At 48.6% G+C, this 21,181-nt stretch overlaps 1 protein-coding gene across 1 annotated transcript; it reads right to left on the bottom strand.

The window, feature by feature from the left end:
- Window positions 1–1,766: 1,766 nt before the first annotated feature.
- On the bottom strand, window positions 1,767–15,348 carry CAV2 (caveolin 2). The gene is made up of 3 exons (XM_077265021.1): window positions 14,993–15,348; window positions 9,590–9,777; window positions 1,767–3,095 (listed from the first exon to the last, which is right to left on the bottom strand). The coding sequence occupies exons 1-3, from the start codon at window positions 15,134–15,136 to the stop codon at window positions 2,942–2,944; spliced, it is 486 nt and encodes a 161-aa protein (XP_077121136.1). The 5' UTR covers window positions 15,137–15,348; the 3' UTR covers window positions 1,767–2,941.
- Window positions 15,349–21,181: the final 5,833 nt, after the last annotated feature.

The following is a 21,181-nucleotide window of genomic DNA, read 5'->3' on the forward strand; positions in this document are numbered from 1 at the left end:
CGTTTTTAACTAAAAGAGCCACTTGTGCAGCACTAATTCAGCATTCTGCCAAGGTGGCTCTTTTAGTTCGGGTCCTTGCCAACGCTGAAATAATATTTTTTAGAATGTGCCACTCATACCTGCAGTTTGTCAGGGGGGCATGTCTTTTTCCCCCTGACACAAACACCTCCCAGCCGTCACTCAGGGCCTCCGTGTGGCGGGCGCCGCCTCCATTTCCTTCCTGAACATCCCCACCAATGATGCCCAAGCTTCAGCTTTCTCACAGAAGGCAGGTTTTTCACCATCTACATCCTCAGGATCTGGTGGAAGATGGTGACTGCTTCCTTTTTTTGCCACGTCCAGGTTGTGTAGCCAAAGTTCCTTTATCCTTGAACATGTGAACTTTGTTTCCATCTTTATCTTTAGGAAAATTCAATAAATGTGCTAATTTTTAAATCCTTTTCCTTGTTTCTACAGGTCAGACTTACACCTAACTTTTTGGACCACTCTTGACATTCCCATATTTCCAACATGAAATCAAACGTCACAATCACCAAGCCCCAAGCCCATCCAGGTATTTGATGTGTTTTATCTCAAGCACACCTGATACAACTAATGAATGCTGAAAACAACACCTGATTTTCAAGTGTATACTCTTATGAGGGATTCTATTCAGGAGGACTAATAAGGCCGCATTGTGGGTGTCATGGTCTACGCTTCACGGACTGGGAACAGGTGTCTCAAGTCGAACTCAACAGCCTCATAAACGAGGCTGTCAAGTTTGAGTTAATAATCCCACAATCAGTCAAAAGTGTGAACACAGACTAAGGGCTCATACTCACATGCGAGAAACTCGGATGAGTCTCGCACGTCAATACCCGGCACTGCACCGGACACTCAGATCGGATCATGCTGCCGCATAGCAATACATGCAGCTGCACGCTCCGCTCCTGAGTGCCGGGTATTGACGTACGAGACTCATCCGAGTTTCTAGCATGTGAGTATGAGCCCTTAGTCTGAGACTACGGTAACCATTAAAGCTGTGTTCACATACGTTTTTTTGCTGCAATCAAAATCCAAAAGCCGCTGCAAAAACACAGTGGCTTTAAACAAGGCAGAAAAAAACATAATGTCCGAACACATCCAATAAGTGGCATTTTGTGTTGAATTTGGAGAAATGAGAAACGTTTTACTAATCATGTTGAGCAATATAAATTGTTCTTGATTGGTTTACTTCAAACAGCAAAAAAAAGTGACAATTTTGTTAATAAGCCTTATGCGCTATGGAGGTTGAATAATTTTGATTTCAACTGTACGCTAAATTACGGCTACGTACTCTTCTAGATGTAGGGTTTTAGATGAATGTATGTTTTTTTGCCCTCAGAGAAGAGATTCAAATGTTTACGTGTAATTACGGCAGATTTATTATAATAGCATGCTCTTGCATGTCACTCGATGTGTTGGTATGCACATGTTCTAACACTGAGTACAATGGGATAATTGGGGAGAGACCAAGATGCTCTTCAGAACTGGAAACCTAACACACACATAGCAGCATCCACTTACATTGAGGTACATAGTTAACCGAAGATGAATGCAAGAATGGGGAGGACATAAAGTAATGCGTCTTCTATACACGTAAGCTGGCACTTATTGCCATTATATCTGGGTTATGTCAGCAAAATAGTGTCCTTTAGGCACAGTGTGGGGGTTATAGAACAAACACTGGGAAATTTAGACTGATAGTACACCGCCTGACATAAAAAGCAAACAAATAACACACTCTATACTAGGACAATCTTCCATTATATTTATTTCAAATATACAAGCAAATATTTCAGTGCGTTCAGTTAATATACATGAAAATATGATGTCCTTATTAATGTACATGGAAACATTGTGATCTTGGAGAATCAATAAGTAAAGCATACAGGAATAAGTGATTCTGTCATGTAAAGCTGTGCTGACAAAATGGCCATAAAATACGTCATATAAATCTGCTGCTTCTTTATACAAAAATGCAACATAAAAGTAAAATGATTATTTATGAGAATCCAGAGACAATTTACAAGTTCTCTATTGTTAAGGATTGTCCTTGTGTCAACACTCCCCTTCCAAGATATCTATATATATAAAAAAACTATAGTGGGTAGTCAGGGCAAAAACATTTATTTATCATAATATTTTATGCATTTTAAGCACTGGATATGTGATAAATGCAAGATTTGTGGGATCTGACCACAAGGTGCCAAGCAATCCTTAGAATGGTGACTGTTGAACCATCGCAAGAAGTATGAAATATTTTTGGCTGGAATCCTTATCTAATCTTTCCATAATGCAGAAAGTATTCAGAGTATCTAACTCGATAAGTCTACTAATACAGAAAGAAAAAATGTATATCCAACAACTTTTTTTATGGAATAACCAGTGACGATGGGCTTAGTAATCAGGAAAACTTCAAACCAATTCCAGGTGATAACTATTAACCAGAGACTTGTAAATTACTTAGAAGTTCTATAGTTTGGGGGAGAAAAGCAATCTTTTAGAAAGCTCCCCTGCTAAGGAACCTTAATTACATAAAGCCAAAGTAGGGACAAGACTGGATGTTTATGGGTATGCCATTAATTAAGAGAACATTGGGATTAAGAAGCTGATGGATGAGGGTTTCATTCTCTAGGAGGCACCCCATTGGTTTTTTTAGCCCCATTTTCTATACAAAAAAGCCCCAGCCTGTGTGATTAGTACTATCCTTTTTGACATGGCAATGATCTGCCGTCGTTTTAGTAGGGTGCTGCCGGTGTCCAGCACTTATACAGTAGATAGACAGATACGCGTTACACTGCAGTTGGAGAACATCTGGAATGTCCACATGTAGATGGTAAAGGCAATTTCTGTGAACTGAGTCTATTAAACTACATTTATCACTACGGGCTTTCATATATTCTTGCATATCATCACTGGGTTAAAAAGGCTGATCCACTCGAACGCTGACTGTTGAAAAGCAGCGTCCCATACTTGCAAACAGCGGGGCCACAAAGCTGTCTGTCAGTCCCCTCCATACCGCTTGTACAGATGGCAGCAACATTAGACTGGTTCTCACAAAAGGCATCACGACCCTGAAAACCAAAAATTAACAAATTACACATGGAAAACAAATTATTTTATGAAATAAATCAGATATAGAGCAGATATGAGTAATACAGAATTGTCCAGGTAAATTAAATAGGAGTTTCACTTTCCACTCCTAGGTTTTTTCCTTCTATAACCACACCTCTAACTAATTGTCTATCACACGCTGCACTTCTCTTAGGCTAGGATCACATTTGTGTAGGGTAGAGCTGTGGAGGGCTGCGTATTTCCTCCGTTAAGCCCCGCCCACTGCCGCACCTCTTCCATTCAGCTCCGCCTACGTCAGCATGCGTCCTGCGTACCTATCTTTAACATTGGGTACGCAGGCCATGCGGATGTATGCGGATGCCTCTGCATGCGTCTAATTGACGCTGCGCCGACCGCAACAAAATGCAACATGTTACGTTTGATGCAGCGTTAAAATGACGCATGCAGAGGCATCCGCATGGCCTGCGTACCCATTGTTAAAGGTAAGTACGCAGGACGCATGCAGACATAGGCGGAGCTTAATGGAAGAGGCACGGCAGTGGACGGGGCTTAATGGAGGAACGATGCAGCCCTCCGCTACGCAAGTGTGAAACCAGCCTTAATCACTCCTAGGTTTTCTTTCTTCTATGACCACACCTCTAACTAATTGTCTATCACACTCTGCACATCTCTTAAATACAGCATACTTACTGCCATGCAGGTCCATCAACCTCCTGTTTTTATCCCTTCAGCCTCCATCTTGATTCCTAACTTTCATCTTACATGTGCTATTCTTCTGTGCTCTGCTATAAATCCCATGTTACATCTGCACAGAATCACATGACCAGCTGGAGCCAGTAACATGTCTGCATGCTGTGGCAACAATGTGAGTATCCTTCCCTCTAAATTCTTCTATATTAGCTAATAGATTATCAGTATACAGTCAGGAGCCTGAAGTGTGACCTTCTACACGATAACTGCCTGACAGGCACTGTGCAGTCATCATCATTATACTTGATATAAGCTTCTGTTAAACCACTCACCCAATGATGTAGTAAATGCATCTTCATCATACAAAAACTTCTATTGACCGAGAGGCCCTTTGGAAATCATAAAGATGTGGAACGGAATCACAACATGGCCACTACGTGATCATATGGCCTAAGGTGATACTGGTTGAATCATATATGTTGGGGGACTAGTGACAGGACGAATTAAGAAAAAAAGTCCTGCAGTGTAATAGATAAAGTTTCTACGGCTAAACAAAGTTACGTAACATTGGAGCCTCTTAGGCTACTTTCACACTAGCGTTACCTGCATTACGTCGCAAATCCGTTTTTTTGCCGAAAAAACGGATGCGTCAAAAAAGTGAAAAACGTATGCAACGCATACAGCATTTCGACGGATCCGTCGCAAATCCGTTAAACGTTTCCGTCGAAAATACTGGATGCGTTGCATACGTTGCATACGTTTTTACCATCCGTTGCATCCGTTTTTACGACTGATCCGTTTTTAAAATGGGAGGCTCCCAAATTTGATTGGCTACTGGAAAATATGGAAAACTATATAGTTACTGTTTTTACAGCCCATCTTTGAGGGTTTTAGTTTTGTGGCAGCGATGGAAGGTGTTCTTGTGAGCATTGCTAGTTTGGTTACCGACATTATCTTTGAGACAAATCGCCTGGATATCATAGTGCGGGAGAAGGAGGCGGCAGCGGAAAAACGGAGGATGCTTCTGCAGCAACGGAGACGGAGGCGACTCTGGATACATCCGATTAATGAACTACGGATGATGATAAAGGGATCCAAACCCTAACCCTACCCCTAACCTCACCCCTAACCGTTTAATGAACATTTTCTGACAGTCATAGTGCCACGTATTTCAGTGCCACGTATTTCAGTGCCACGTATTTCAGTGCCACGTATTTCAGTGCCACGTATTTAAGTGCCACGTATTTAAGTGCCACGTATTTAAGTGCCACGTATAACCACGTAGTTATAGTATTTATAGTACGTGGCACTTAAATACGTGGCACTTAAATACGTGGCACTTAAATACGTGGCACTTAAATACGTGGCACTTAAATACGTGGCTGGCTGGGGTCTTGTGGCTGGCAGTCTTCTCTCTGGGTCTTGCTGGCATATGTGGGGTTGAAGGCCCAGGCCAGGTTTATATAGATTTGGGGGTGTCTGGCCAATTGGCAACAAAATCCAGCTTCTGAGCATGCTCAGTGTAAAAAAACGTATTGCAGCGCTGCATTGCGTCGTACGACGTGTCCCGACGCATCCGTCGCTCATAGGCTTCCATTGTAGCCAACGACGTATGCCGCAGGATGCGTCGCGACACGTTTTTTAGACGGAGACAAAAAACGTTACAAGCAACGTTTTTTGCCGACGACGTGTGGCCAAATTTCGACGCATCCGTCGTAAAACGGACACGACGTATGCCAATCCGTCGCAATCCGTCGCCAATACAAGTCTATGGGGAAAAAACGCATCCAGCAAAAACTTTTGCTGGATGCGTTTTTTCTGAAAAAAGACGTTTTGAGACGTAATGCAGTTAACGCTAGTGTGAAAGTAGCCTTAAGGCTACGTTCACATTTGCGTTGTGCGCCGCAGCGTCGGCGCCGCAGCGCACAACGCAAACAAAAACGCGGCAAAACGCACGCTAAAACGCTGCGTTTTGCGCCGCATGCGTCCTTTTTGGCCGAAAGTTGGACGCAAAAAAAATGCAACTTGAAGCGTTTCTTGCGTCCAACGCTTGCGGCCATGCGGCGCAAAACGCAGCACAACGCATGTCCATGCGCCCCCATGTTAAATATAGGGGCGCATGACGCATGCGGCGCCGCTGCGGCGCCCGACGCTGCGGCGCTGACCGCAAATGTGAACGTAGCCTAATATCATGAACTGAAGCTGAAGTAGTTATTTTTTGGATAGTTCTCTGAGAGTGATAGCATGACGTGTAGACTTTCACCCTCTGGATTAAGTAAGTGTCCCTACTAAATACAGAACGGCCTATTCAGTTACCTGCTTCTTGTAATGAGGGCTGACAATAAAACGACTGCTGCTGTATGCCAAAAAGCAAACTGTATAAATCAATTGCTTCTTAACTGGAATGTGATCTCTTTTAGGTTCAAATATAGTTCAAAGTGCCTCTGCATATTGTTTGCCGAGGAATAGGACTGTCAGCACAGAATGACTGTCTAAGCCAAGTACAGGCGCTCGGTGCATCATGGCGTGGCCACACAGTTCTGTGCACCTTCCCACCTGCTTATTCTCCAGCCCCTCTGCTTAGATTGACAGCTCTGGCTTCATAGAGACAGAGAACGGTGGAGAGAAATGGAAATGAAGCATGTGGGAAGGTGGCTCCACCATGCTGCACTGGGTGCCTGTACTTGGTTTGAACAGACTGACTCCCTTTAGCCATTGGGCATGTTCACCCACCAGAAAATGATACAATTAATGAATGCCTTTTGAACAGCTTGAAGAACTGAAACCCCCAAGAGGTTAAAAAAAGTAATGTGTTTTGGAAGACGCTCTATATTTTACAGTACCAGTTACTGATAAAGCTCAAAAGACATCTTTTAGAGCATTTTGCCATCATTGTAATTTTTGATTCTGGAGTAACCCTTTCAGACACAGTAATGAATTCCCTTCTGTGTAATATATTGATAAATCCCCTTTGCACAATTTGTATTTGCTCCTGCAGTGCACACATATAAGCTCTCCATGGGCCCGGTAACCAGACACAGGCGCACAGACTGTCCCTTTAACATCCGGTCTGTTGGGTTGGTATACTCCAGAATGCCTTTATTTTTACCTACAGAAAATGTCTATTGGTGCCATATACCACTGTACACACAGTTACGTCAGGGCCTTAACTTGAGGGCATGTCTGGAAATCCTCCCAATGTATGCAGCTGACAAGCGCTGTGTGAGCTGAGACTACATATGTGTCACACTACTACGAGGCTCCATTTTTCCCTTTTGCGTCTGCTGCTATATCCTCTTCTGCAAGAAATGAAAACCCAGTGGACCCATGAGAAGTTAATGACATCCATTCCTTTCTAACATTTTGGGACAGGCCAGTGACCAGGGTCTTTAATCCCTCTGGTGAAGCAGCATGGCAGCTGACACCCTCCAAACTCTGGTCACAATAGAACCTGGAACATAACTGGCACCGGACACAGTTGTCTCTAATGGATGACTTACCTGCCTTTCTTAAATGGAATCTGGCACCAGGTTTTTGCAGCATAATGTAGAGGCTGAGACCCCAATTCCAGCAATGTGTCACTTGCTGATCTGCTTGCTGTCATTTGATACAATCCCTGTTTTCTCTGCTGTAGATGTAGCGGTGCTCAGAATGCTGAGCTCTGTATATCCCAGCCCACACCCGATTGGCAGCTTTCCCTGTACACTGCGCATTGACAGAAAGCAGCTAGACCAGGAAAGGAGTCTGGTTACATAGAGCAGTTGACTAGTAGACACAAGGCACCTAGTCCTCTAGTAATCTTATGCGGGGAAAACACTTATTATATTGAAACTGCAAAGTACTACAGCCTAGTACGTGATACATGGCTGGAAACAGGGTCTCTGCCCCTACAACATGCTGCTCTCAGATTACATTGCAAAAACATGCTGACACATTCCCTTTAAATAGGACCAATCACTACTCCTGACATCTAAATCCTTATATTCCTCATGAAATAATAATTCTGAATAATTATTTTTAGTGTTTTTTTTCCCTTCGTCTGTTATTCCTCGTGCAATTTTATAAATAAATTAAAAAATGGGAGTTACTGATCTCCTTTATTAATTGGCTGTATTCCTACATCAGCACATACACGATGCCAGTGACAGTGTACAGACACACCACTGACAGGCGGACTGGTGACACCCAGCTTGTAATTTACCTCTACATTGTCTAGGGGAGTAACAGGAACAGCACAATGGACAACTGTAAGGCTATGTGCCCACGTTGCAGAAATGTCCGCAGCATTTCCGCAACTCCCTGCTGCGGGTAAAACGAATTCCGAATGCGTTTTCTGCAAAACACAAACGTTTTTAGCTTGCAAAATGCTTGCGCTTGATTGACAGGTTGGTCACACTTAGCATAGTGCTTGACAAGTGTGACCAGCTTTTTACTATTGATGCTGCCTATGCAGCATCAATAGTAAAAGATAGAATGTTAAAAATAAAATATGGTTATTCTCACCTTCGGACGGCCCCCGATCTCCTCAGCGGTGCTCCCGGTACGTTCCGTTCCCAGGGATGCTTTCAGCGAAGGACCTTTGTGACGTCACGGTCACGTGACCACGACGTCATCCCAGGTCCTTCGTGCAATGCATCTCTGGGAACGGAAGCCGCGGCGTGCACCGCTGAGGGCCAGGAGGACTCCGGGGGCCATCAGAAGGTAAGTATATCAGTATTTTTTTTTTTTTTTTTTTTTTTACAGGGGTATGGTTCCCAAGGGCCTGGAGGAGAGTCTCCTCTCTTCCAGACCCGGGTGCCATCTGCACATGAAGCGCTCACTTTACGCATGGTGGGCATAGCCGCATACGTAAAGTGAGCGTTCCAATACAATCTTATGGCGACGGAATTGCTGTGATTCCGCAGAAATAATGAACATGCTGCAGATATTACCGCAGAGGGAAAATCCGCAGCATGGGCACAACAACTGCGAAATCCCGTAGGATTTCATGGGAATGCGTTTTTAAACATTTTCGCTGCGGCAAAAAACGCGGCAGCAACGCATAAAAAACGCAACGTGGGCACACTGCGTAAAAAGACACGGTACAGGATGGCTATGCTAGAGAAAATGGACGACACGTGCTATCAGAGACAAGTCACTGGTGGTGACGGCTCCTCACTGAGCTGTTACATTCCTGGGATCACAGGCAAAGATTGCTCCTAATGTTACTCATTGTGCCAATCCGGATTGTATAGCAGACCTGCTACAAGTGGCACTCTGGGCCTAGCATTAGTTGGGGGGTAATGTTCACATTACTGTAATGTAACCTGTCTTAAAGGGGTTTTCTGGTTTTAGAAAAGCCCTCGCCCTCTGAAACAGTTTGTGGTAAAAAACAGACGGCTATTCTCAACCTCCCCAGGTCCAGAGATGAGTCTTTGCCGCTACTCCCGTTGTTAGAACACTGAGTGCCGTGATTTTGCCTGATTTGACGTTATGAGCCGCAGACCTCACTGATTGTCTGCAGTGTTGATGACGAGATAGCAGCACTGCAGACGATAACAGACATAGGGACTCAGTGCTGGACTGGGGGAGAGTAAAGCTCGCTTTGTTTTAAGGCTAACTGCATGAGAGGAACAGAGTTTTTCTGAAACAGGAAAACCCCTTTAAGTGCCATGATGGCGAGATGTTCCATTCCAGACATAACAGGCAGTGAGAATACAGACCCGCTGTCCGCCATCACACACCATGGCCACAGGCTTTCTATACGGCCGCTGGAATTTCTTATCTCTATGTGGAATTTCCATTTCCATAGTAAATAGTTTACCAGATGTGCAGGCAGCTGAGGATGGCGAAGAGTAGTCCTAGGACGAAGGCCAGCGGGATGGCGAGGAGCACGGTCAGCACCTTGTAGATGAGGTATTTACTGATCTCAAACAGGGCGGTGCTGCAGATCCACACTTTATCAAAGCTGTGCGTGGAGTCCGGCTCGGCTATCACATCCTCGAAGGAGAGCTGCAACAGAAATGGGGAACACAACAGGCTGACAGCAGCTCTATTACAGGGGCCGCGCACCCTCCCCGAGGCCTCGCTCATCAGTGTCAGGGTGCAATGTTAGTCTAGGTGCTCGTTCACACTGGCTACTCCCCTCTATTACAGGGGCTGCGCACCCTCCCCGAGGCCTCGCTCATCAGTGTCAGGGTGCAATGTTAGTCTAGGTGCTCGTTCACACTGGCTACTCCCCTCTATTACAGGGGCCGCGCACCCTCCCCGAGGCCTCGCTCATCAGTGTCAGGGTGCAATGTTAGTCTAGGTGCTCGTTCACACTGGCTACTCCTCTCTATTACAGGGCCGCGCACCCTCCCCGAGGCCTCGCTCATCAGTGTCAGGGTGCAATGTTAGTCTAGGTGCTCGTTCACACTGGCTACTCCCCTCTATTATAGGGGCTGCGCACCCTCCCCGAGGCCTCGCTCATCAGTGTCAGGGTGCAATGCTAGTCTAGGTGCTCGTTCACACTGGCTACTCCTCTCTATTACAGGGGCCGCGCACCCTCCCCGAGGCCTCGCTCATCAGTGTCAGGGTGCAATGTTAGTCTAGGTGCTCGTTCACACTGGCTACTCCTCTCTATTACAGGGGCCGCGCACCCTCCCCGAGGCCTCGCTCATCAGTGTCAGGGTGCAATGTTAGTCTAGGTGCTCGTTCACACTGGCTACTCCTCTCTATTACAGGGGCCGCGCACCCTCCCCGAGGCCTCGCTCATCAGTGTCAGGGTGCAATGTTAGTCTAGGTGCTCGTTTACACTGGCTACTCCTCTCTATTACAGGGGCCGCGCACCCTCCCCGAGGCCTCGCTCATCAGTGTCAGGGTGCAATGCTAGTCTAGGTGCTCGTTCACACTGGCTACTCCTCTCTATTACAGGGGCAGCGCACCCTCCCCAAGGCCTCGCTCATCAGTGTCAGGGTGCAATGTTAGTCTAGGTGCTCGTTCACACTGGCTACTCCTCTCTATTACAGGGGCCGCGCACCCTCCCCGAGGCCTCGCTCATCAGTGTCAGGGTGCAATGTTAGTCTAGGTGCTCGTTCACACTGGCTACTCCTCTCTATTACAGGGGCCGCGCACCCTCCCCGAGGCCTCGCTCATCAGTGTCAGGGTGCAATGTTAGTCTAGGTGCTCGTTTACACTGGCTACTCCTCTCTATTACAGGGCCGCGCACCCTCCCCGAGGCCTCGCTCATCAGTGTCAGGGTGCAATGCTAGTCTAGGTGCTCGTTCACACTGGCTACTCCTCTCTATTACAGGGGCAGCGCACCCTCCCCAAGGCCTCGCTCATCAGTGTCAGGGTGCAATGTTAGTCTAGGTGCTCGTTCACACTGGCTACTCCTCTCTATTACAGGGGCCGCGCACCCTCCCCGAGGCCTCGCTCATCAGTGTCAGGGTGCAATGTTAGTCTAGGTGCTCGTTCACACTGGCTACTCCTCTCTATTACAGGGCCGCGCACCCTCCCCAAGGCCTCGCTCATCAGTGTCAGGGTGCAATGCTAGTCTAGGTGCTCGTTCACACTGGCTACTCCTCTCTATTACAGGGCCGCGCACCCTCCCCGAGGCCTCGCTCATCAGTGTCAGGGTGCAATGTTAGTCTAGGTGCTCGTTCACACTGGCTACTCCTCTCTATTACAGGGGCCGCGCACCCTCCCCGAGGCCTCGCTCATCAGTGTCAGGGTGCAATGTTAGTCTAGGTGCTCGTTCACACTGGCTACTCCTCTCTATTACAGGGGCCGCGCACCCTCCCCGAGGCCTCGCTCATCAGTGTCAGGGTGCAATGTTAGTCTAGGTGCTCGTTCACACTGGCTACTCCTCTCTATTACAGGGGCCGCGCACCCTCCCCAAGGCCTCGCTCATCAGTGTCACGGTGCAATGTTAGTCTAGGTGCTCGTTCACACTGGCTACTCCTCTCTATTACAGGGCCGCGCACCCTCCCCGAGGCCTCGCTCATCAGTGTCAGGGTGCAATGTTAGTCCAGGTGCTCGTTCACACTGGCTACTCCTCTCTATTACAGGGGCCGCGCACCCTCCCCGAGGCCTCGCTCATCAGTGTCAGGGTGCAATGTTAGTCTAGGTGCTCGTTCACACTGGCTACTCCTCTCTATTACAGGGCCGCGCACCCTCCCCGAGGCCTCGCTCATCAGTGTCAGGGTGCAATGCTAGTCTAGGTGCTCGTTCACACTGGCTACTCCTCTCTATTACAGGGTCGCGCACCCTCCCCGAGGCCTCGCTCATCAGTGTCAGGGTGCAATGTTAGTCTAGGTGCTCGTTCACACTGGCTACTCCCCTCTATTACAGGGGCTGCGCACCCTCCCCGAGGCCTCGCTCATCAGTGTCAGGGTGCAATGTTAGTCTAGGTGCTCATTCACACTGGCTACTCCCCTCTATTACAGGGGCTGCGCACCCTCCCCGAGGCCTCGCTCATCAGTGTCAGGGTGCAATGTTAGTCTAGGTGCTCGTTCACACTGGCTACTCCTCTCTATTACAGGGCCGCGCACCCTCCCCAAGGCCTCGCTCATCAGTGTCAGGGTGCAATGCTAGTCTAGGTGCTCGTTCACACTGGCTACTCCTCTCTATTACAGGGCCGCGCACCCTCCCCGAGGCCTCGCTCATCAGTGTCAGGGTGCAATGTTAGTCTAGGTGCTCGTTCACACTGGCTACTCCTCTCTATTACAGGGGCCGCGCACCCTCCCCGAGGCCTCGCTCATCAGTGTCAGGGTGCAATGTTAGTCTAGGTGCTCGTTCACACTGGCTACTCCTCTCTATTACAGGGGCCGCGCACCCTCCCCGAGGCCTCGCTCATCAGTGTCAGGGTGCAATGTTAGTCTAGGTGCTCGTTCACACTGGCTACTCCTCTCTATTACAGGGGCCGCGCACCCTCCCCAAGGCCTCGCTCATCAGTGTCACGGTGCAATGTTAGTCTAGGTGCTCGTTCACACTGGCTACTCCTCTCTATTACAGGGCCGCGCACCCTCCCCGAGGCCTCGCTCATCAGTGTCAGGGTGCAATGTTAGTCTAGGTGCTCGTTCACACTGGCTACTCCTCTCTATTACAGGGGCCGCGCACCCTCCCCGAGGCCTCGCTCATCAGTGTCAGGGTGCAATGTTAGTCTAGGTGCTCGTTCACACTGGCTACTCCTCTCTATTACAGGGCCGCGCACCCTCCCCGAGGCCTCGCTCATCAGTGTCAGGGTGCAATGCTAGTCTAGGTGCTCGTTCACACTGGCTACTCCTCTCTATTACAGGGTCGCGCACCCTCCCCGAGGCCTCGCTCATCAGTGTCAGGGTGCAATGTTAGTCTAGGTGCTCGTTCACACTGGCTACTCCCCTCTATTACAGGGGCTGCGCACCCTCCCCGAGGCCTCGCTCATCAGTGTCAGGGTGCAATGTTAGTCTAGGTGCTCATTCACACTGGCTACTCCCCTCTATTACAGGGGCTGCGCACCCTCCCCGAGGCCTCGCTCATCAGTGTCAGGGTGCAATGTTAGTCTAGGTGCTCGTTCACACTGGCTACTCCCCTCTATTACAGGGGCTGCGCACCCTCTCCGAGGCCTCGTCATAAGTGTCAGGGTGCAATGTTAGTCTAGGTGCTCGTTCACACTGGCTACTCCTCTCTATTACAGGGGCCGCGCACCCTCCCCGAGGCCTCGCTCATCAGTGTCAGGGTGCAATGTTAGTCTAGGTGCTCGTTCACACTGGCTACTCCCCTCTATTACAGGGGCTGCGCACCCTCTCCGAGGCCTCGTCATAAGTGTCAGGGTGCAATGTTAGTCTAGGTGCTCGTTCACACTGGCTACTCCAGATCTGAGGGGACAAACTGAAATCCCACCATACTCTAGTTTGATCCAATTTACGCTCTGCACCACCGCTATAGTGGGCACACGGTGTCAGCCATGTCCCCAGTTTGACCGCCTGAACATGGCAGTCATGGACAGCAGGTCTGATGGTACACGGACGCACCGTATCACCCAGGCTATGCCCAGTCCCTGCAGGGTGAGTGACACTGAGCTGCTAGTCGGGTCACAATTAGGGTGTGTGTCCACGGTCAGTAAACGCTGCTTGTTTGACGCTGCGCAGAGCTGCAGCGTCAAACACGCAGCGTCCAGATGTTCCAGCATAGTGGAGGGGATTTTTTGAAATCCCGTGTCCACTATGCGTGGAAACCCGCACGCGGCGGCCCTGCGACTCTGGACATGCTGCGCGTCTTTTCAGATCGCAGCATGCCCGTACACCTTGCGGGGACGCAGCGTCCCCGCAAGGCATAACACAGGGCCCTATGGGAGCGAGCGATCATCCCGGATGTGTACAGTTAAGGCTACGTTCACATTTGCGTTGTGCGCCGCAGCGCACAACGCAAACAAAAACGCAGCAAAACGCATGCACAACGCTGCGTTTTGCGCCGCATGCGTCCTTTTTTAAATTGATTTTGGACGCAGCAAAAATGCAACTTGCTGCGTCCTCTGCGCCCGGACGCGGGCGCCGCAGCGACGCATGCGGCGCAAAACGCAAGTGCGACGCATGTCCATGCGCCCCCATGTTAAATATAGGGGCACATGACGCATGCGGCGCCGCTGCGGCGCCCGCCGCTAATGTGAACGTAGACTAACACATCCGGCATCATCGCGTCCCAGAAGGGGGCGGGGCTTAGCGCCGAGCGATACCGCCGGCCATCCTGAACGTGGACACGCAGCCTTAGGGGCTTTTTTAGATTTTTTAATTACTCTACATAAATGGAAAAACAGATAAGACGTGTATGTGGGCAGCATGGTGGCTCAGTGGTTAGCACTGCAGCCTTGCAGCACTGGAGTCCTGGGCTCTAATCCCACCAAGGACATCTGCAAGGAGTTTGCATGTTCTCCCCGTGTTTGCGTGGGTTTCGTCCGGTTTCCTCCCACATCCCAAAGACATACTGATAGGAAATTTACATTGTGAGCCACATCGGGGACAGTGATGATAATGTGCACTGCGGAATATGTTAGCGCTATACAAAAATAAAGATTATTATTATTAAAGATTATTATATGTGGACTTGCTGTTGCTTGTAGTTCAGACCCATGTGTTATGCCCACAAAGACAGGACCAGGTATATACCGTGCCCTGGCATACACAGGGGTGGCAGAGCAGGACTTGGAGGGCGTGCAGGGAGTTTGCCAGTAACCCGCTCGGCTCTGCTATATCTGCGCAGCACTCACCTTCAGGTGCCCGTTCAGGTCGTGCGGGTCCCGGTCCGGCTGACTGTCATACGATTTCTCCGTCAGCATCGGGGCAGAGGAGCGGTTGAACTCGTCCTCGTCCATGAAGATGCGAGCGTCGGCTTTCTCCTTCTCTAGCCCCATGCTTCCTCCGTAGGGGGAGACCCCGCGACTGCTCCGGGCTGCGGTGCGAGAAGACACTTCCTGGATGGTGCAGCTGCTCTCCGCGCCCCCCTCCTACCCGGTGTGAGTTGGTGCGGACTCAATATTCGGGCGCTGGATGCAGGGCACGCCCCGCTCTCCACACCCTCAGCAGCCGGGAGAGACGACCGCGGAGAGGGGAGTCCGGGCTGTGAGCGCCTGTGTTCCCAGAGTTGGGCTGTATGTGCGGTGTCCTAGTGGGTGCCACCATTGCTAGTGCCTGTACTTAGGGTCCATGCAGGGACCACAGAGTGGGGCTGTATGTGCGGTGTCCTAGTGGGTGCCACCATTGCTAGTGCCATTACTTAGGGTCCATGCAGGGACCACAGAGTGGGGCTGTATGTGCGGTGTCCTAGTGGGTACCACCATAGCTATCGCCTGTTTTTAGGGTCCATGCAGGGACCACAGAGTGGGGCTGTATGTGCAGTGTCCTGGTGGGTACCACCATAGCTATTGCCGGTACTTAGGGTCCATGCAGGGACCACAGAGTGGGGCTGTATGTGCGGTGTCCTGGTAGGTACCACCATAGCTATTGCCTGTACTTAGGGTTCATGCAGGGACCCAGAGTGGGGCTGTATGTGCGGTGTCCTGGTGGGTACCACCATAGCTATTGCCTGTACTTAGGGTTCATGCAGGGACCACAGAGTGGGGCTGTATGTGCAGTGTCCTGGTGGGTACCACCATAGCTATTGCCTGTACTTAGGGTCCATGCAGGGACCACAGAGTGGGGCTGTATGTGCGGTGTCCTGGTGGGTACCACCATAGCTATTGCCTGTACTTAGGGTCCATGCAGGGACCACAGAGTGGGGCTGTATGTGCGGTGTCCTAGTGGGTACCACCATAGCTATTGCCTGTACTTAGGGTCCATGCAGGGACCACAGAGTGGGGCTGTATGTGCGGTGTCCTGGTAGGTACCACCAGAGCTAGCGCCTGTACTTAGGGTCCATGCAGGGACCACAGAGTGGGGCTGTATGTGCGGTGTCCTGGTAGGTACCACCAGAGCTAGCGCCTGTACTTAGGGTCCATGCAGGGACCACAGAGTGGGGCTGTATGTGCGGTGTCCTGGTGGGTACCACCAGAGCTAGCGCCTGTACTTAGGGTCCATGCAGGGATCACAGAGTGGGGCTGTATGTGCGGTGTCCTAGTGGGTACCACCATAGCTATTGCCTGTACTTAGGGTCCATGCAGGGACCACAGAGTGGGGCTGTATGTGCGGTGTCCTGGTAGGTACCACCAGAGCTAGCGCCTGTACTTAGGGTCCATGCAGGGACCACAGAGTGGGGCTGTATGTGCGGTGTCCTGGTGGGTACCACCAGAGCTAGCGCCTGTACTTAGGGTCCATGCAGGGACCACAGAGTGGGGTTGTATGTGCGGTGTCCTGGTGGGTACCACCAGAGCTAGCGCCTGTACTTAGGGTCCATGCATGGACCACAGAGTGGGGCTGTATGTGCGGTGTCCTAGTGGGTGCCACCATTGCTAGCGCCTGTACTTAGGGTTCCTGCAGGGACCACAGAGTGGGGCTGTATGTGCGGTGTCCTAGTGGGTACCACCATTGCTAGCGCCTGTGCTTATGGTTCCTGCAGGAACCAGTGGGGCTGTATGTGCGGTGTCCTAATTGATACCACCAGTGCTCGTGCCTGTAATCAGGGTCTGTGCCTCTTTGGTGCCCTTCACATCATCATGGGGTGCAGATGAATTGGCATGACAACCGAGGGTCTGCAGAAAACCCCTGCGCTTGTCATCGCTGATCTGCTAAGAGCATCACCCCATTGCCAGTGTTCATGATACACATTGCATTGTAGCACAACAATCGTATAATCGCAGCTTCAAATCTCCTAAGGACACTGTTGAAGCAGGTAAAAAGTAAAAAAAAAAAAAGTTTTAAAAAAATATAAAGATTCAAATCACCCCCCTTTGCGCCATTCAAAATAAAACAATAAAAAGTGCATATATTTGGTGTCGCCGTGTTCAGAATCGCCTGGTCTATCAATATATAAAGTTAATTAATTCTGACGATAAACGGTGTAACGAGAGAAAAAATCGAAACAACAGACTTACTGTTTTTGGTCACCACAACATTGCAATAAAATGCAATAACAATCGATCAAAACATCATATCTATCCCAAAATTGTATCACTAAAAAGTCAGTTCGACGCGCAAAAATAAGCCCTCACCCGGCTCCAGATATCGAAAAATGGAAACGCTACAAGTCTTGTAAAATGGTGCCTTTTTTTACTTTGGATTTTTGTAGCCACTTACATAAAAAAGGACATACACGTTTGGTATCTGTGTATTCATGCTGACCTGGAGAATCATATTACTAGGTCAGTTTTAGCATTTAGTGAACATGGTAAAAAAAAATGTGTGAAATTTCACTCTATTTTTGCAATTTTACCACACTTGGAATTTTTATCCAATTTTCTAGTACACGATATGTTACCAATGGTGTAGCTCAAAAGTACAACTTGTCCCGCAAAAAACAAGCCCTCACATGGCGTTATTGACGGAAAAATAAAGTTATGCCTCTGGGAAGACTGAGCAAAAAACGAAATCGTAAAAAATGGAAAATCAAAAAGTCGTGAAGGAGTTAAACAAACTGCAGTCAGGTGACGGGATTTTCCAAAAGAGGAAAGCCCCCTTAATGCTCCATGACGTACGTTTAGGGTGTTTGGAGCAGATGCTAGCCATATTATATTGCCTCTAATTGCAGTGATCCGCGCTGCCACCAATCACTGCTGATAACCTCTTCGGTGTCAGTCTTTCTTATGACTGCTTGGGCTAGGCTGAAGTCTTCCATGCCTGTCATGTTAATGTTCCTGAGATGTCCTGTGGCTGGGCTCCATAGGAGACTGTGATTTCTGCTATAAGCAGCGATACTGTGCTACAATCTATAGTAAGAGCCAGCGAACGATTGCAGGATCAAGTTCCCTAAGGGGACTAAAATATAGGGTGAAAAGTATAAAAGCAATAAAAACTGGAATCACTCTCTTTATCCTAGTTAAAAATAAAAAATGCACAGATTTGGTATTGCTGCATTCATAAATGCCCCATCTATCTAATATGTAAAGCTGAATGTGTGTATGTATGTGTGTGTGTATGTCCGGGATTGGCATCTGAACCGTCGCAGCTACAGCCACAAAATTTTGCACAGTCACACGTCTGGACCCCGAGAGCGTCATAGGCTATGTTGTGAGGCGAAATTTTAACCCCGCGCGTTCCAATTCACCAAACAATTTTGCCCCTATCTACATAATGGGGAAAAAATGAAAGGAAAAGTGTTGGAGGCAAATTAACAGCTGCCAGATGTGAACAAGGGGGACTTAAAGAATGAAAGCGATGGCGCCAAAGAGTATATACTGTACAGTTGCTAAGGTGGGGCCCCAACATGGGATAATCACACCACCACGGGGATATGAACACACACACAAAATGCGCCACACACTACCACGTGCTCGAACACATATATCACCCTCAGCACACATTTCACCACACATACACCAACCTCGCCACATAAAAGTCGAAACACAAAAGTCGCCGCTCAAAACTCGCCACGCGCAAAACTCTCCACATGCAAAACTCGCCACACGTGCAAAACTCACTTCATGGAAAACTCGCCACACGCAAAACTTGCACACGCAGAAAAATTGCCACATGCACAAAAGTTGCAACACATGCAAAAGTTGCCTCACACAAAACTTGCACATACTCAAAAGGCACCACACATAAAACTCGCCACGCGCAAAACTCGCCATGCGCAAAACTTGCTGCACACAACTTGCTACACTAACCTGTCACATGCAACTCGACACACAAAAAGTTGCTACATGCATGTCGCCACACAAAACTCATCTCACAAAAGTCGCTACATGCATGTCGCCACACGCAACTCAACACACAACTTGACACACGAAACTCGCCCTAAAACACACACAAGTCTGGTATTATCCTTCAAAAATAAAAATCTGATTAATAAGCTGACAAACTACAAGAGCAACAAATGTACCATATAGGAATCCGGCAGCTGTCAGTCACATGACCAGTCTATTATGTGTATGTGTGAGCTAATATATACTGCCAGGGGGTGGGCTTACTGTTGGCTGGGGATTTATCAGGCTGCCAATTTAGCTTACAAATACTGTGGTAAAAATACTGACCAAATAACGTGTGAACGAGGTCTAATACAGGAGATGACATACAGGTACATACTATATACAGGGGAGATGACACACAGGTATATACTATATACAGGAGAAGATGACACACAGGTATATACTATATACAGGAGGAGATGTGTCATGATCTCAATGGCAAGAGATCATAGCATAAGCATATATAGGAACTAGCTCTTGGAAGATGGGAACTGAGCTGACCATGAACTAAACCTAACACACAACTAGCAGTGGCCGGGTAGCATGCCTACGTTGATTCTAGATGCCCAGCACCAGCCGGAGGACTAAATAATGCTAGCAGAGGAAAATATTAGTCCTAGCTCACCTCTAGAGAAATACCCCAAAAGGAGACAGAGGCCCCCCACATGTATTGGCGGTGAATTAAGATGAAATAACAAACGTAGGATGAAAATAGGTTTAGCAAATTTGAGGTCCACTTACTACATAGCAGAAGACAGAAAGGACACTTTCATGGTCAGCTGAAAACCCTAATCAAAAACACCATCCAGAAATTACTTTAAAACTCTGTCATTAACTCATAACACCAGAGTGGCAATTCCTGTTCACAAGAGCTTTCCAGACACAGTAACGAAACTACAGCTGTGAACTGGAACCAAAATGCAAAAACAAACATGGACAAAAGTCCAACTTATCTAGTAGTTGTCTAGGAGCAGGAACAAGCACAGAGAGGCTTCTGATAACATTGTTGACCGGAAAGCAACTAACAGAGCAGCAAGGTTATATAGCGACTCCCACATCTTGATGGGAACAGGTGAACAGAGAAGATGAAGACACCAGTTCAATTCCACCAGTAGCCACCGGGGGAGCCCAGAATCCAAATTCACAACAGTACCCCCCCCTCAAGGAGGGGGCACCGAACCCTCACCAGAACCACCAGGGCGATCAGGATGGGCCCTATGAAAGGCACGAACCAGATCAGAGGCATGAACATCAGATGCATTCACCCAAGAATTATCCTCCTGGCCGTATCCCTTCCACTTGACCAGATACTGGAGTCTCCGTCTGGAAACACGAGAGTCTAAGATTTTCTCCACAACGTACTCCAACTCACCCTCAACCAACACTGGAGCAGGAGGCTCAACGGAAGGCACAACCGGTACCTCATACCTGCGCAACAATGACCGATGAAAAACGTTATGAATAGAAAAGGATGCAGGGAGGTCCAAACGGAAGGAAACAGGGTTAAGAATCTCCAATATCTTATACGGGCCAATGAACCGAGGCTTAAACTTAGGAGAAGAGACCCTCATAGGGACAAAACGAGAAGACAACCACACCAAATCCCCAACACAAAGCCGAGGACCAACACGACGGTGGCGGTTGGCAAAAAGCTGAGTCTTCTCCTGGGACAACCTCAAATTGTCCACCACCTGCCCCCAGATCTGATGCAATCTCTCCACCACAGCATCCACTCCAGGACAATCCGAAGATTCCACCTGACCAGAGGAAAATCGAGGATGAAACCCCGAATTACAGAAAAACGGGGACACCAAAGTGGCAGAGCTGGCCCGATTATTGAGAGCGAACTCCGCCAATGGCAAAAAAGCAACCCAATCATCCTGGTCAGCAGACACAAAACACCTCAGATATGTCTCCAGGGTCTGATTAATCCGCTCGGTCTGGCCATTCGTCTGAGGATGGAAAGCGGACGAAAAAGATAAATCTATGCCCATCCTAGCACAGAATGCCCGCCAAAATCTAGACACGAATTGGGTCCCTCTGTCAGAAACGATATTCTCAGGAATACCATGCAAACGAACAACATTTTGAAAAAACAGAGGAACCAACTCGGAAGAA

The sequence above is a fragment of the Ranitomeya variabilis genome, chromosome 5 (genome assembly GCF_051348905.1).
Source record: "Ranitomeya variabilis isolate aRanVar5 chromosome 5, aRanVar5.hap1, whole genome shotgun sequence".
Lineage (NCBI taxonomy): Eukaryota > Metazoa > Chordata > Amphibia > Anura > Dendrobatidae > Ranitomeya > Ranitomeya variabilis.

Excerpts from the sequence above, each read along its gene's own strand:
- CAV2 (XM_077265021.1), bottom strand. The coding sequence starts at position 15,136 with ATGGGGCTAGAGAAGGAGAAAGCCGACGCTCGCATCTTCATGGACGAG. Across the intron at positions 9,778-14,992 it reads ACCTGAACGGGCACCTGAAG|CTCTCCTTCGAGGATGTGAT; the intron begins GTGAGTGCTGCG and ends TTTCTGTTGCAG. Across the intron at positions 3,096-9,589 it reads CTCAGCTGCCTGCACATCTG|GGTCGTGATGCCTTTTGTGA; the intron begins GTAAACTATTTA and ends TTTGGTTTTCAG.